This window comes from Balaenoptera borealis, assembly GCF_965194805.1.
Source record: "Balaenoptera borealis genome assembly, chromosome: 11".
Taxonomy (NCBI): Eukaryota; Metazoa; Chordata; class Mammalia; order Artiodactyla; family Balaenopteridae; genus Balaenoptera; species Balaenoptera borealis.
In genome coordinates this window covers 88,869,209-88,887,384 of record NC_138868.1, presented here as the reverse complement: position 1 = coordinate 88,887,384, position 18,176 = coordinate 88,869,209, and the positions used below count along the sequence as shown (strand labels likewise).

Here is an 18,176-nt window from a genome sequence, read left to right as displayed (position 1 = left end):
GTTGGTAATCCTCAATATTTTACTTTTCTGGGTTTCTTTTTTCTTAATTGTTGTAACTTGCCCTAAAATCTCTTCAAATTCACCTCCCTAAAGGGAGAGAATCCTGAATTAGGATAAAGTACCAATTTTTTCTTTTTTTTGCTGCACCACGTGGCGCGGCTTGTGGGATCTCAGTTCCCTGACGAGGAATTGAACCCGTGCCCCTGGCAATGGAAGCTCGGAGTCCTAACCACTGGACCGCCAGGGAATTCCCCCCCTTTTTGGGGGCCAACTTTTAAAATAAATGTATTTATTTATTTTTGGCTGTGTTGGGTCTTCGTTGCTGTGCGCAGGCTTTCTCTATTGCTCTAGCTGCAGCAAGCGGGGGCTACTCTTGGTTGCAGTGTGCAGGCTTCTCATTGCGTTGGCTTCTCTTGTTGCAGAGCATGGGCTCTAGGCACGCGGACTTCAGTAGTTGTGGCTCACGGGCTCTAGAGCACAGGCTCAGTAGTTGTGGTGCACAGGCTTAGTTGCTCCGCGGCATGTGGGATCTTCCCGGACCAGGGCTCGAACCCGTGTCCCCTGCATTGGCAGGCGGATTCTTAACCACTGGCCACCAGGAAAGCCCAGACCAATTTTTAATACAGAGTGAATTACCTTCCATTCAATATATACCTATCAATCTTCCTTATAATAAACTAAATAAATAAAACAAATATCCATATTCCTCTAGTACACAGAAATTTATATTGCATTGAATACAGCTTTAAATAACTGAGGCTATAACCTTTCCTTATAAGCCAGATAGTTAAGACTAAAATGTCATAATCAGTTATTCCTTAGAGTTATATTTAGTTTCAGTGTTCTGTTAATAGCTTATGTTTAGATAAGCCAGGCTAAGTAGCTATGTTATACTATATTCACTTTATCTCAGTTATGATTCGTAAGAAATTTTCTAAAGCTTTTTCAAAGATGGGTAAAGTATCCTCAATGAGAACTGCTGTAAACTTTTTTTCTTCTTACATTCGTACTTTATTTTCATACTTCTCACTTTGTTTCTGGCATGTTTTTATCACAGTCACTTTGAATTCTTTCTTAAACCACTTCTTTTCACTTAGGGACACCTGTACAAGGATAATTAATATTCCAAGTGACAGTCCTTGTTATTTGACAAACACAAGAAAAACTATAAATATGTAAATTCACTATATGCTACACCTTACTTCATGCTTTCACTGGCAATGTACTTTCATATGCATCTCTCAAATACTAATTTTTTTTTACTCTTTCATTCAGTTAACAAGTCTCTATTAACTGGGCTCTAACATTGTTAAAAGAAATTTAGTAGTTTAAAAAAAAATGGATTCTTATTAAAATTTCCTCAAGGTGAAAGCAATTTGATGCCTTTTTCCTCGCTAAATAAATAAATAACCACAAATAATAGCCTCACTATGGAATTCTCTTAATGTGAGTTGAATTCCCTATTGATGAATGATCTTCCTTGGTTTGAAAAATCTGATCAATGCTTCAAAGTCTGACTACAGTTAAAAACACACATCTGGTAATGTGAAATCAGTTGTATTATTTATGTAATAGATGAGATTTAAAGGTAGACCAAAAGCACATGATATTTATACTACTTTTAAGGCTACAAATCTTTCTTCTTGGGAGCTATATTCTCAAACCTGAAAGTAAATGTAAATCAATAGATGATACAACAAGATTTTTTCTTCTCAAAAAATGATCCCTCTTAGAAATTAACTTCAATATAATATGCTAGGTTTGATAGAGCCGAAGTTGATTCTAATACTTTAAAAACCTGGAAATTCTATTTAAAGTCCTCCTGATTTCAGATTGCCATGAATACAAATTACATTTTTATAGAATTTAAATTATTAAGAGATTTAAAACTTAAAAATTCCAAACTTTGAAAAACTTAAAACCTTTTGTTTTTTAAGGGAACATACAGACAAACTCTTCCTCTGGAACTACAGTGTATATTACTCACCATTTGATGCTGATGAACACGGAGTCAACAAACTAAGCGGGGAAATATGTTGTCTGTTCAAGTTAGCAGCTGTGGGTGCTCCTCCAAGGGGTGGCCCAGGTCCATACATTTGACCTCCTGAAAGGTTTGAGGCAAAGTTTCCCAAATGTGTAGAAGAAGGTGTTACAGAACCATATGGTGAGTCCATATTGACAATACCTATAATGTAGAAGAGAATCATAATTTATAATAGTTACCCCTAGGAGATATAATTAGAAAAACCTAAAATTCCAAGAGGTCCCTAATATATCCAAAAATATTTTAGATTATTAAAAAAATTTCTCCTTGCTTACTTCTTCCAGTCATTCCACTCATTATTTCCCCCTTTATTTTATAAAGATAGCTATAAAAAAGAAATTACCAAGGAAAACATTTTACATTTACTTTTAATTTTGACATTTTATTACTTATTATAGAATACATATAGATTTAATATTAACACTAGAATTTAAATAGGTTTGGTGGCCAAGGAGTTGTATAAAATTTTACCTTTAAAAAACGTATGGGGAAGGGAGGGATGAGTAGGCAAACCACAAAGGATTTTTAAGGCACTGAAAATACTCTGGATGATAGTATAATGGTTACTATACCAGACTTTCGTTCAAACCCACAGAATGTACAGCACCAAGAATGAACCCTCATGTAAACTACAGACTTTGATAAGGATGTGTGACTGTAGGTTCATTAACTGTAACAAAAATACCATTCTGGAGTGGGATGTTGGTAATAAAGGAGGCTATGCCTGTGTGAAGGCAGGGGGTATATGGAAAACCCCTGTACTTTTCTCTCAATTTTGCTGTGAACTTAAGAGTGCTACTAAAATAAAAAAACAAAAACAAAACCGAAAAAACCCCACAAAACTGAAAACAAACCAGAAAAAAACTATAGGAGAAAAAAAAAAGATTGTAGCTATACTTTATAATAGAGAGATCTGACAATCAGCATCTTAACTAAGTGGCCATGCTTTCCATAGATAAGAGAAGGACAATCTGTCATTGAGTGCCTCCTGATACAATACAGTGTGAGATTCAAACATTACCTATCTGATGTTCCTGCTAGAAATGTTTAACCAGAATGGAACCACAGATTGAGAAAACGGGTGAATCTGAAAGGCAGGACATTCTTCAGTACAACTGGACTCTTCAAAGGATTCAATGTCAAGAAGAACAAAAGAAGATGGTGAGATGTTTTAGACTGTGGGAGATCAAAGAGACATAATAGCCAAAAGCAATGTGTGAATCTTGATTGGTTGGATCAAAAGGAGAGAAAAAAGAAACATACAGGCATAAAGGGTATATTTGGGATGATGGTACTACATATTGGGTGCTATTACTGAATTAATGTTAATTTCTAGGGTGTAGAAATAGTGGTATAGCTGTAAAGGCAAACATGCCTATGTTGACCTGAATCTAATACTTCCCTCTGATAGACTCTTAAGTTAAACTTCACTGCTAATTTTGGCTCTAACCAACTGTACACCCCAAAACCTTACCTCCCGATGGAGCACGTCTTTTTTCTATACTTTTCCACAAAACAAGAATTTACTTCTTTTTTCTCTAAATCTTAATTTTAGTCTGTCTTAACACATTACCTAGATTTCACATTTTTTGAAAAGTGAAGTATTTTCACTAAATTCCAACTTTACAAAAATGAAATATAAAAGCATTTCCAATTACTCCCCAAAATATACAAACAGCTCATGCAGCTCAATATCAAAAAAAACAAACAACCCAATCAAAAAATGGGCAGAAGATCTAAATAGACATTTCTTCAAAGAAGACATACAGATGGCTAAAATCACATGAAAAAATGCTCAACGTCACTAATTATTAGAGAAATGCAAATCAAAACTACAATGTGGTATCACCTCATACCGGTCAGAATGGTCATCATCAAAAAATCTACAAACAATAAATGCTGGAGAGGGTGTGGAGAAAAGGGAACCGGCCTACACTGTTGGTGGGAATGTAAATTGGTACAGCCACTATGGAGAACAGTACGGAGGTTCCTTAAAAAACTAAAAGCAGAGCTACCATATGATCCAGCAATCCCACTCCTGGGCACATATCCAGAGAAAACCGTAATTCAAAAAGATACATGCACCCCAATGTTCACGGCAGCACTGTTTACAATAGCCAGGATATGGAAGCAACCTAAATGTCCATCAACGGAGGAATGGGCAAAGAAGATGTGGTACATATATACAATGGAATATTACTCAGCCATAAAAAAAGAATGAAATAATGCCATTTGCAGCAACATCAATGGACCTAGAGATTGTCATACTGAGTGAAGTCAGACAGAGAAAGACAAATATCATATATTGCTTATATGTGGAATCTAAAAAAAGAGTACAAATGAACTTATCTATGAAACAGAAATAGAGTTACAGATGTAGAGAACAAACTTACAGTTACCAGGGGGTAAGGGGCAGGGAGGGACAAATTGGGAGATTGGGATTGACATATACACACTACTAGACATAAAATAGATAATAAGAACCTACCGTATAGCACAGGGAACTCTACTCAATGCTCTGTTATGGCCTATATGGGAAAAGAATCTAAAAAAGAGTGGATATATGTATATGTATAACTGATTCACTTTGCTGTACACCTGAAACTAACACAACACTGTAAATCAACTATACTCCAATAAAAATTCTTAAAAAATAAAAAAATGAAAAAAATAAAAGCATTTCCAATGTACTAATTAGCATATGAAGCTTTTACAACCAAATTATATTGATTCTATTTAGTATTCAAGAGAAAGTGTTTTTGAAAGTGAAATATGAAAATATTTCAATCAACCCCCAGCAAGGAAATATTTACTGACCATGTTCTTTACATTATATTTATGTGTTATAGAAAGACGTAAAAATAACAATCAGTTCCCATTATATTTAGAAATTTTTAGTCCCAGAATGTCATCTCTTCAATAACACGTAACAAGTTGGCAACCTTTCTGTAAAGGGCTAAATAATAAATAGTTTTAGGCTGTCAGCAGAACATGGAAGCAGCCATAACACAATATGTAAATGAATGGGCATAGGTGTATTTCAACAAAACTTTTATTTATGAACACTGAAATTTGAATGCACTGTTTTTTTTTTAAATATTTATTTATTTATTTATTTTTGGCTGCATCGAGTCTTAGTTGTGGCACGCAGGCTTCTCTGTAGTTGTGGTACACGGGCTCCAGAGCAGGTGGGCTCTCTAGTTGCAACACCAGGACTTAGTTGCCCCGTGGCATGTGGGATCTTAGTTCCCCGACCAGGGACTGAACCCACATTCCCTGCACTGGAAGGCAGATTCTTAACCACTAGACCACCAGGGAAGTTCTGAATGTACTCTTTTTTGTGTCACATATTATTCTTTTTAAAAATAAAAAAAAATTTTTTTTAAATCTTACACAATTGTTATAACTCAATTAAAAAAAAACCACAAATGTAAAATCAGGTAGTATGCCATACTTGGCACATGGACCATAGGTTTGTCTATCTCTAGCATGAAATTATCTTTATTTATTCTTATTTTGTTATTGCTTTAATGGTAGACTTTTTTTTTAACATCTTTATCGGAGTATAACTGCTTTACAATGGTGTGTTAGTTTCTGCTTTATAGCAAAGTGAATCAGCTATACATACACATATATCCCCATATCTCTTTCCTCTTGCGTCTCCCTCCCACCCTCCCTATCCCACCCCTCTAGGTGGTCACAGAGCACGGAGCTGATCTCCCTGTGCTATGCGGCTGCTTCCCACTAGCCATCTATTTTACATTTGGTAGTGTATATATGTCCATGCCACTCTCTCACTTCGTCCTAGCGTACCCTTCCCCCCTGCCCGTGTCCTCAAGTCCATTCTCTACATCTACGTCTTTATTCCTGTCCTGATCCTAGGTTCTACAGAATCATATTTTTTTTCCGATTCTATATATACGTGTTAGCATACAGTATTTGTTTTTCTCTTTCTAATTACTTCACTCTGTATGACAGACTCTAGGTCCATCCACCTCACTACGAATAACTCAATGAAATTATCTTTAATTATTTGAAATATTCATATTAAAACACAGAGCTCAAAATGCAACTTGGTATCCTGGACACTGCAACAGAAAAAGAACATTATTGGAAAAACTGTGGAATCTGAATAAAGTCTGTAGTCCAGTTAATTGTACTGTACCGATATTAATTTCTTAGTTTTAATAAATATATGGTGTTTAGGTAAGAATGTTTAATTAGGGGAAATTGCGGTAATTATAGAAGAACTCTTCTATAAATCTAAAAATATTTCAAAGTAAAAAGTTAAAAAAGAAAAAGCAGTCACTCAAAACCAGATCTTTAGATCCTCTTTAGATATCAGCACTGTCTAACAGAACTTTTTATGTTAATAGATGTGTTCAATATCTGGGCTCTCCAATATTGCAGCTACCAGCCATTATGTGCTTATTAAGGAAGCACTTGAAATATGACCAGCCTACAACCATCATGGAAAACAGTATGGGGGATCCTTAGAAAACTAAAAATAGAACTACCACATGATCCAGCAATTCCACTTCTGGAACTATATCCAAAAGAAACAAAAACACTAACTCGAAAAGATACCTACACTTCCATGTTCGTAACAGCATTATTTACAATAGCTAAGACATGGAAACAACCTAAGTATCCATCCATGGATGAATGGATAAAGAAGCTGTGGTATGTATACATATATGTATATATACCACACACATACACACACACAATGGTATATTATTTAGTCATAAAAAAACACACACACAAAAACACGAGGAAATCCTGCCATTTCTGACAAAATGGATGGGCCATGAGGGCATTATGCTAAGTAAAATAAGTCAGACAGAGAAAGACAAAAACTGTATGATCTCACTTATATGTGGAATCTCAAACAAACAAACTCATAGAAAAAGAGATCAGATTTGTGGTTACTAGAGGTGGAGGTGGGGTGGGGGGGAATTAGAGGAAGGTGGTCAAAAGGTACAAACTTCCACTTACGAGATAAGTAAGGATTAGGGATGTAATGCGCAACATAGTAACGGCAGTTAACACTACTGTATGATACATGGGAAAGCTGTTAAGAGAGACTAAATCCTAAGAGCTCTCATCACAAGGAAAAATATTTTTTCCTTTTTCTTTTTTTTTAAAAATTGTATCTATAGGAGATGATGAATGCTAACTAAATTTACTGCCGTAATCATCTCACAATGTATGTAAGTCAAACCATTATGCTCTACACCTGGACCTCATATACAGTGATGTACATCAATTATATCTCAACAAAACTGGGAAAAAATTTTAAAAATGGCCAGCTTGACTGAGATGAATTTTTAATTTTATTAAATTTAAATAGCACATATAGTTAGTGCCTACCCTATTGAACTATGTAGCTCTATATTTTTCTCATTATTTTTAAAACAAAAAAGACAGTCGGAAGTGAAATCAAATTTTAAAAATCTTTGGTAATTATTTTTTATTTGAACTAAAAACAAACTTCTGATGTCATTATCTTATTAAATTATGAGATCTTTCAAAAAAATTTTTTTTATTTATTTAGAAAAAATATTTATTTATTTGGCTGCTCCCGGTCTTAGTTGTGGCATGTGGGATTTATTCCCCTGACCAGGGATCGAACCTGGGCCCCCTGCATTGGGAGTGCGGAGTCTTAACCACTGGACTACCAGGGAAGTCCCCTTTTCTTTATTTTGAGAGAGAAAAATATACCTGATGAAGAAATTTATTTACAGTAAAGTTAAGATAAAAATCCATTACAGCTTCTAAAAAGATTTAAAAAGTAATAATGCCATACTAGACACACTCAATACTCACAATAGCATTTGAATTAGTACTACAATCTGTCTATCTGACCCAGTCACAGAGTAAAAATATTAGAAAATAACCAAGAGTTTCAACATCATTTGTAGAAACGAGCAGCTGAAGAATGTCAGAAAATACAAACTTATCTGAGGGACTTGGAGCAGGTCTCTGTAATGGTGGTTTAAAACCTGGAGCTTTGGAAGTATCAGACTGATGTAAAGGATCTGAATTTGGCAAATATGAGGATTTTCCTGATAGCATAAATTCTGGTGTTGACTGAGATGAAACAACAGATCCTCCCCAGAAGGCATGAGCAGGAGTAGGGCTACTTTCACACAATGTGCTAAAGGGCCCAAATGGTAAGGGGGCACTGAAATTGGGAGCAATCGGCTTATTTGCTAGATGTACTGAATTTTGACAAGCACTTTGTGTACTTAAGGTCGAAGGTAGCTGGACAGAAGAGGGGACACTGTGAGGTCTTTTAATGTGTTTGACACTGAGGACTGCAACAGATGAATTTTGCACAGGAGCTGGATTCTTGTGAGGGGCAGTTGTGCCATGAGAGGGTGGTCTCATAGCAGGGGGTTCCATTTGAGGTGGAGGCTGGGAGCATCCCATTTGTGTCTGAGGCATAGGGTAAGTCACTGGGGCAGTAGAAGGCACCGCCACTGGAGCAGAACTTGTTGTTCCTAAAGGAGGAACAGTCATTCTAACTTCCGGGGGAGGAACCTGAGACTGCTGAAGAGGTGGTCTTGGCTCCTGAGAAACAGATCCCGGAGGTTGCTGCTGAGTAGAATGAACTGATGAACTCCCAGAAGAACTGCTGCTGTTTGGAGGTCTACTGTTTGTTGTTTCTACTATTGGTGGACTACCTGCTTCCTGTTCAGAGGAAGATGCCCCTTTATTTGGAGATGCTGTTCCACAATCCAAAGGGCTGTTTCTAGAAACCCCTCCTGGCTGGGCTGGTGGTGATGGGGAAGATGGGGATGATACTGGGTAGTGTTCTTTGGCAGTAGGCATAGGATATGTGGCATTTGTGGGTGCAGTGCTGTTGTTACTTGCTGTGGTGGTGACTGTTGTGGTGGTGGCATTGGATGCCTTCACAACTGTGACAAAAAGCTGCCTTCCAACAGAAGGTGAACTTGGACTGCCATTTGTAGATGTACCAGGCACCGTTGAAGCTGATGAACTGGTTGTAGTTGTTGGACTTGAAGTTACAGAACCTGCTGAATTCACCAGAGAACCACTGCTATTCTGATTGCTATGGCGAGGCACCATGTGAGGCTTAGGCGAGTTAGTAGCTCTGGCAGGGCTCAAAGGCCTGACAGGAAAAGGACCCCAAGTGGATTGAGCTGGTGGAAAAGTACCTCCAAAGTGCGTCATGGGCAACCTTGGTGGACGGATCCGCTGGAAAGTCTGAGCAGCAAGCAAAGCCTGTGCACACTGTGGAGGAGGCTATGCTAATGGAAGAGAAACTGGAAGACCAGGCCTCGCATTATTCATGGGTTCTTAATGGTTTTGTGAGTAGATGCAGAAGAAATTGCAGGCACAGTGAGTGCTGCGGCAGTCTGAGATGTTGATGACAGAGCTACAGTCGCCATTTTAATTCCCATTAAGGAACTGTTAGCAGCAGTGGTGGTAGGTGCTGATGACCCAATTTTGGAATTTGCTGAGGAGCTTTTCAAACGATTCTTTGGAATAAGTTCATCAATTTCTTTGTCTGGATCCTTGATCAGAGCATTGATCAACTGAGTTGCTTGTCTTGTTGATTCAGTGCCACCCCTATAAGTTGACAAAAAAAAAAAATTAGGTCCAATTTCGCCTTTTTAATATGTAAAGCCTAAATTAATTCGTGTGTGTATGTGTATGTACACACATACAAAGAACAGATAAAAGTTAAGAAGCAATTTTCTGACTATTTTTGAGGTATTATGCAAACAAAGCAATAAACTGTCCTGACACACCACTATATTTTTCAAAGGAAAAGTAAATGACTTCTTTTCCAAGAAATTTAATTTCACTATTGTTTCCTCAGACTAAGCAATCATCTTCCTACCGTGAAATACATTCTAGACAGAAAAACCATTGCACTTTAAAATCCTATGTAATCCATATTGTTACCATGAAGTTAAACAGCTGATCAATATCAAAAGCAGTACAAATAAGCAAGAAAAATAATACCACTGAGTAAGAAAACAGTATTTTATTTTAAATCCTGGTAGCTTAGATGACCCCATTTATATTTATTAGTGGTTTCTCTATTAGTAGAGTGATTATTGTAACTCTTTTGGACAGATGTCTCAAAATGAGAGAAGAATCCTGATAATGACAACCATGGCCATAAGGTCAAACTCCAGTCTTGGATGTTCAGGAAAATATTGGATTGAACGGAAAGCCTTATGGAGACCCTAAGGGGGAAATTACTTATAAAGGGTATATGCTTCCCCTCTTCTCTGGGTAAGGCAAGTTGTGACTACACCTATCCCAGGGGAGGGATAAACAAGATAGGAGAAGGGGATAAGTGCAAAACAGAGCTGGTTAATTGCCTCCTTCCTCTTGAGGCAGGCTAAAAAACTATCTGCCCCTCTACCACCGGGAAGGGCACCTGTCTCTCACAACCAAATTTATGATTTCTTAGAATATCATCTTTACTCTAAGGGTATTCGACATAGACATGTTCAAATATTCAATTTAAAACAAATATCCACTTCAGATTTAAATCTATTACTGAGCTCATATTCTAAGGATACAATCTCAGAATAACAAATCTCAAATGCTAATTTAAGAGAAAGATGGAAAACTACAGATTAGAATGTGTTAGAAACCCATTCCTTCTTAAAAAGAAGTTTTTAAGAATGTCATATTAAAATTTTTTATAAGGAAAAGATTATTCAAACCTTTGCCATACACACACAAAAGAAAAATTCCTTTAAAGCCCTTTGAAATACTTCACAAGATCATATGAATAAGAAAAAAAACTGTAAAGCTTATCTTAAACACGAATCAAATTCCCATTTAAAAAAGTATGCTATTAAATACAAAGTTCCATTGAAAACTCAAATGCTTATATATATTGATAATTAAGCTCTAGTGCAACAAAATACAAAAGAAAAAAACCGTAAGAGACAAAACTTTGCCTTATAGTTATTATCCGGTCTCCTGTCTTGTCTTTCTGCTGATCAATATCTATGTGTGCACCAGTGAACTCCCGAATAGCGTTAATATGACAACCTCCTCTTCCAATCACTCTGGATATCACAGTTGATGGAACAGATACTTTCTCTGACCTGTTTAACAGCTGCAAAAATAAATTAATATAAATCATAAGTATCAGTGGTTGTACTTAAAATAAGAATTATTACTAAAATATGTGTCTGTAAATTCAGAATATTGTCGAATAAGCCTCTTCTACCTACTCTCACTCTAAGTGATAAAAGGCAACTAAGAGCCACAGAAAAAAGAGAAAGACAGAGAGAGAGTGAGCTTTACCACAGCTTCTCATCTCATTACCAAAAACTGTTTGCTTTTTTGACTTTCGTCCTTCATTAATATCTGTGAAGCACATACATGTAGATATACACTGTGTTAATGCAAATACTAATGGCAAATAAGACAGACAGGGGCTCTTGCCCACATATACTGACTATGTAGAAACCAAGTAAGAAAACTACAACACGATGTTGTAAGTGCTCTAATAGGGTATCATAAAGACACATTGCTTGGGGCATCTAATCTACCCTAAGGAGTCAAGAAAGGCTTCTTGTGGGTACCTTTGGGTATTTGACTCACATTGATTGTTTTTATTCCCTAATACATAACTGAAAGGATGATACTAAAAATTCATTGCTGCCTTGCATTCTTCTAGAGGCATTAAAATGATTATCCACAAATATGGAAACTTGCTAAGGGATGTTTAGTTGTGTGAGGAAAGAGAAAAGCCTGCTGGAATTCCAAAGAAAGCAAAACCCACCTAAAACTTACAAAATTACATTACAATTTTAAACACTCAGATTCAGGAAAGGTAGATATAAATTTCTGACAAGTCTAAATTAAAGAGTACTTCTAAAAGAAAAACAGTATAACTCTCAATAAAAAGAAGGAGCCAATTGTGCTTCAATGAATAAGTAAATTATTTATTTAGAATAGATTAACTATGAAATTATACATTATTTTTTTAAATGGTAAGGTATGATCCCTGCCCTTTTGTATACATAACTAAGTTACTTGATAATTCCTTTTTCCCTAAAGGACATAATAATCAGTCAGTGATCATTATTTTAAGTTAGTTAAGAATTTGCTTGCATACTACAATATAAAATACATGCAGGAAAACTGAATTCTCTTACTTTTGTACAGAGAGTATTCTGATGTTGTGATTTCAGTTAGTTCAAAAGAATGTGTGTGAGACAGAGAAAGAGATAAAGATAGAGATGGGGGTTGAGGGGAAGTGTTGGCCCAAAATAAGATAAAAAATGTACAGTACGTCTTGAGATTAACAGTAATAAGCTTGGTTCACTACAGATTTTGTTTTAAAACAATCAAAAGTTTAATTATTTGATGGAATTTCTGGAGAGTTCCTTAAAATAGGTTATTAAAGATTTATAATGGATCACATCCTTTCTAGGTCTTTGGTATCTTACCACCTTTTAGTTTCTGGGATGTTGTTTTACTTTTTAACACATATTATTTAAAAGTTCCAAGCAAAATACAGCAAACTATTTTAGTCCTAAAACCCTTGAAATAAAGGTATCCTATGATTTGAAGACAAGAGTAGTTTAAAACCAATACTTAATTCATTCTCCAAATATTTACAAGTTTGTAGTAGACACTACATATTGGGCTCTGAGGTTACAAAGCTGAACAAGACAATCTATCATCTTAAATAAATTAGTTCACTACCAAATACCAATACCCATGGGGGTCAAGCAGACACCACAATGATCTAACTTTTTATGTAAAATTTCCCAATTTTAAAAGTGTTAACATATACTTTTTTTTTTCCCTCTAAAATATAGTATAGGTTGTCTCTGTTGGCCAGATGCAGCCTTGGGCCACCAGTTTGTTTGCAACCTTTGGAAGAGTTAGGGGAATTTAACTGTAAGGTAAACTATGCTTCATTGTGAAATAGAGCACATATAAAAATGAGAAAAACAATCAAAGAAATAATCAGTCACCTTCTTACAACTTCTTTCCATCCTTCTTCCCTCTTTTGTCCACGCTTAGGACTTGCTACTGTTAATTTCCCATTTGGAGAGGAAAGGGGAGATGGACCAGATTTTGTGCAAGTGGAGAGAGAATTACTGGTCACTTCACTGATAGTCTCTGACAATCTTTAACAGGGAGGAAAAACACATTAAATATAGAAGAGATGTAGAATTTTTTAATGATAAAGGCAAACTATTATATGATTTGATTCTTTATTTTAAGAATACTATGATGAATAAATGAGAAATTTATTTTTCACTTTTCAATACTTAGCATAATATGAAGGGCCAATTTTAAGAAGATATTATCTAGAGGTCAAATTTAGCAGAACTGAAATACAATAATAATCCCTGAGAAACCATAATCAATACTCTTCATGGGTTCAGTTTAACAACCAAAACGAAGAAATTACACAGTAATTCTTTAATTCAAATGAAATCATGCCTTCTTTAGAGCAAAGACAAACCCTTATTTTGTCAGTTGTTCATCTGCCTGCTTTACTAAAAAATTCAGCAACAAAGTGTTTCATAATGATACTATAAATCATGAAAATGAAAATTGGAACTAACTTTACTGAAGCCTTGCCAGAAACAGATTTTCTCTCTTCCTTTGGAAACGTAACCAGAACTGATGGCTGCTTCTTGCTGGTCACAGTGGTGGTGACCAGAGCAGGTGAATGATTGTCACTCTTTCGGCTGCTGTTGCTGTTGCTACTTTCATCACTGCAATTGGAAATTCTCATGTTATCACTGTCTCCACTCTCGCTGGTACTGCTGCTCTTGGACTCTCCATTCACCTTCTCTGGCTGACTGTATGAGATTGGTAGTGGATCATCAAATATAATTTGAACATTTTCTGGAGTAATTTTATTTTTCCTGTTTTTCCTCTTTGAACTGGTTGTAGTTATGCTATTGTTTCTTTTACCATGGGAACCTGCCAAAGTGGTCCAGGTTGCAGATATACCTATGGTAGTAGTGGTTGTGGCACTTGGAGGCTCTGTCGAGACTGCAGGCTCATCTGTAGAAGTAGCAATACTGAATTAGCAAGTTCTAGCGTTCTTGGCATATATTTAGCTTTAAGCACTCGACAAAATAAACGCTGAATTTACTTTACTACTACTATTAGATATAAAGTTATCAGTCATTCCAGCATTCACTGGTAATGAGATGGATATGACTGATCTATTCTCTCTGTCCCTAAGTTCTAAACAACGCATAGTAGGCAGTTATAAAAAATATTTCAGGGACACTTTGGGAAATATGAATATGTACTGTATATTACATATTATTACATAATTATTAAATGTCTTAAGTGTAATAATGTTATTGTGATTATGTAAAATAATGTTCTTTTACTGGGAAACACTGCTCAAGTATTTAGGGGTAATTTCGTATGATGTGTACAACATATATAAGACTATTCAAAAAAAGAGAGAGGAAAAAAGATAAACAAATGTGCCAAAATGTTATATGAATCTAGGTGACTTACAGGTGTTCATTATACTAATCCTTAAACTTTTCTGTAGTTTGAAATTTTTCAAAATAAAAGGCTGGAGGAGGGGGAAATTAACACACACACACAGCATAAATATTTGGTGGTTTAATGACAATGGTTCTTTCTAACAATATCCTCATCTCAAATAATTTTTTAGTTAGAACCTTGTTAAAAATAATTCCCTCATTTAAGAAAAATCTGAATATGGTCTTGACTGTAGATGAAATTATGGAATTACTGTTAATTTTTTAAGGTATTATAAATGGTATTGCAATTATGTAAGCAAATGTCATTCCTTGGATGTGTGCTGATGTTTTATAGATGCAATGTCAGATGTGTGTAATTTACTTTCAGACGGCTTAGGAAAAAACTATGTATGTATATTTAGAGAAAAAGATAAAGCAAATATAGTAAAATGTTTATTTTTAAATTAGGTGAAGGGTATTTCAGGTGTTTGTTTCATTATTCTTTCAACTTGTGTGTAGGTTTGAAATTCTTTATAATAAAAAGCTGGGAAGAAGTCAATAAATGAAAATAGCATATAAATACTTTAGGCCTTAGTAACGTAGAGATCTTTTTTCACCTGAAGTTACTGATATTTAAGGAAATATAATTTTGAGTAGAATGTATTACATGAAACAAATTAGATGGTTTAGAGAAAATACCTTCAACTTTATGCTTTTCTTTTTCTTGAGCAGCTTGGAGTTCAAAGTTTTCTTTATTTTTGGCTTCGATCTCCTCTAGTTTTCTTCTTTGTTCTTCTTTTTTCTTTCTTCCCTTCTCCTTTCTCTTTTCTCTTTTTGCAGCCAAAGCCAGCCTCCGGCTTTCTTCCCTTAACTGTTAAAGAATCAATAAAACAGAATTATAACACTGGAATTTACCTTGGAAAAAAGTTGTCACATAATGTCATTTTATCATTAAGAGTACTGGGATACCATACAATTCAAAGTCATCTTAGTTCAATTCATTGTTTGATCAAGATCATACTCAAATCACTGTAAAGAGAAAATAATATTTTTAAATGTCAAGATCAAATTAATGATAAAAGACAACCTAATCTCAAAATGGATGAATGTAAAGATATACATAACTTCATAATCACTACGGAAATATAAATTAAACTATCAAGCTACCATGTTTTGTTCATTAATTTGGGAAAATTCAAAAAGATATCAGGTAGCAAAAGTTTGGGAAAATTCTTCCCTACACTGCTGTCAGTATAAACATTAACATTTTTAGAAAGGTAATTTGAAAGCCTCCTATGAAAATTACAAAGTGCTTATCCTAAGAATATATTCTATAAAATGACTACCTCTAGTGGAAAAATATAGGCTCAATACTTTCCATTGCAAAGCTGATTACAATAGTAGTAAATGGAAACTAGGTAAATCCATGGGGTGGGGTCGGGGGTGGGGATAAATTAACAACAGTATACATTCACAGAATACTAGGCAGCCATTAAAAGTTATAAATGTATAGCTGGGAAAATGCTCACAATTTACATTTGCTAGGGAAAAAAAGGCAAATTGCAAATCAATGATCTCATTTATGGGGGGGGGCAGTGCTTTATGTGAATCTATCCGTGGGAATTTAAAAAAAAAGGCTAAGAGGATACAAATCAAAGGCTTCCTAGTGATGACCTCTAGAGCATGGGCTTGGTCAAGAAGTAGCAGAAAGATGGTGACTTTCAATGTTACTTTATGTGACTGTACATTGTTTCTATTTGTTAAACTGGATACATATGACTTTCACAGTCAAAAAAACTAGGAATAAGTTTTAAAGTCCAATAACATCTCTTAATAAGCTATTTTAACTATTAAATTTTCCTCTTTGGCTCATAAAATGGTAAAATCATCTACAAACTCTTTTGTTTGCGTGTTCTCTAAATGACATTTTCAAAGTACATATTCCTTGATATAATCTAGCTTTCTATATATTTTGTGTGTATTTTAAATATGTGTCAAAACAATGATACTCAGTTTATGGAAAATGTCACAATAGCCTAACTGCTGAAACCAGCCCATAAAGACAAACTTATAAGCCAAATCCGACTTACTTTTCTTGAGAAAAAGTCTGACGTTTAATTAAGTCTCTAGCTTTTGCTAGACACTCCTCCTCCCTTTTGAAATAATCCCTGTTGGGTGCCTAAAAGGTTTTGCCCACCTTGAAAGTTTTCACACCCTGGGGCAACGCACCATAATTACATTCTCTTGGGTAAGAGATATGACCTTTGCTTCTGAAAAGGTAAATAATTAAGGAGAATCTATAGAACACCAGATACTTTCTCAAGCAGATGGATTTTAGGAAAGAACACAAATGGAAACTGGAGATATAAAAATTGTCTGCATAGTACCTACCCCCTAGAAATTTTTGCTGGTCTTCCAGAAGTACCCAAGTTTCCTCTGAAGACCAGTAAAGGAGGAGCTTTTGACCTTTCCAAAGGACTGAGAAGAAAACAGTAATTGGTGACCTTCACACCCTAGTTCACTACAAGGGAGGAGTACTACCTGATTGGTGAGTTTGAAAGAAGGAACTGAGCGTGTATGACTCAGCTCATTCAGCCTTGCTTTAATGTAGCTAAGATGCCTGTCCTCAGGAGCTGTACTTTCTACATCTTTGCCTGAGCTCCAGTGAGGGAGGCCTGGGGTTGATGTGTTTTGCTGACTTTCACGAAATAAATAGGTAAGTGTAAAGGGAAGAGAAGGAATAGAAAGGGGGGTGAAGGGTGTGCCAGAGAAACATTTTCAAAGCAACTGTGGCTATAGATAGATACTAACCTCTCCAATTTAGAATCAGGAATCATAAAACTGATATTTTATCTATATCACATCTGTATGGACAAAAAAGCCTTGAGAAAGGTACAGGAAATAGCTTTAGGGGGATAAAAATAACAAGTGAGGTTTAAGACTTTTGGCTCAGCCAGATGAGTTATTAATTTTGCTTGATTTTAAAAATGTGTCCAGTGGTAAGAAGTAATTATGATTGGTATTCAAGGGGGGAAGAACTTTTAAAAATAGAACAACTAGAAAGCAGGCTTTCCTCTAAAACCATCTGGCCTTAGGGGTGGGTAGGGGTGATGGGCTGGGAGAGGTCTTAGTGTATAGGTGTGGCTGGGTCCTTAGGTATGAATGTGCCTCAGAGCTTACAGAGTTCAGTCAGTGGAGGCTGGCCCGCTGGCAACAGTCTGAATTATCAAATTTTAGAGTTTAGCTCTAAGGGATAAGTAGTTACTCTTATTTCTAAATTTTGAAGTTATAAGCCTGGTATTTTGATAATTTCATAGATCTTACTAACCCTTTAGACTCACTAAAAAGTGAGATACAAATTCAGAGGTCCTAGGGAAACAATTTCTTTCTGGGGGAGAGATCTCAGACTATGGCTGCAAAAGGACCTACAAGGTATGAAGCTCTCTAAAACTAAGCAGAATTTGACAAGACAGATACAGACTTAAGAGGCATTATTAGTTTGCAGGTGGTAGCTGAAACTAATAAATTAAAGGAAATCACCAAAGGTAAAAGGCTATAACAATGTGTGTGTGTGTGTGTGTGTGTGTGTGTGTGTGTGTACACATAAAGAGGGGGAAGGTAGTGGGGAGGGAATATCCGTTATTAAAAGG

General features: G+C 35.6%; 1 protein-coding gene across 1 annotated transcript in view; it reads right to left on the bottom strand.

The window, feature by feature from the left end:
- The window catches only part of LOC309606639 (ankyrin repeat domain-containing protein 17-like), a gene marked incomplete at its 5' end in the record, with an annotated part of 100,177 nt that overhangs the window by 49,899 nt on the left and 32,102 nt on the right, over positions 1-18,176 (bottom strand). Inside the window, 8 exon segments of the mRNA XM_082343934.1 lie at positions 1,988-2,187; positions 8,010-9,316; positions 9,320-9,363; positions 9,366-9,643; positions 10,999-11,148; positions 13,036-13,191; positions 13,636-14,083; positions 15,226-15,397. Coding sequence (XP_082200060.1) covers positions 1,988-2,187; positions 8,010-9,316; positions 9,320-9,363; positions 9,366-9,643; positions 10,999-11,148; positions 13,036-13,191; positions 13,636-14,083; positions 15,226-15,397 — 2,755 coding nt within the window.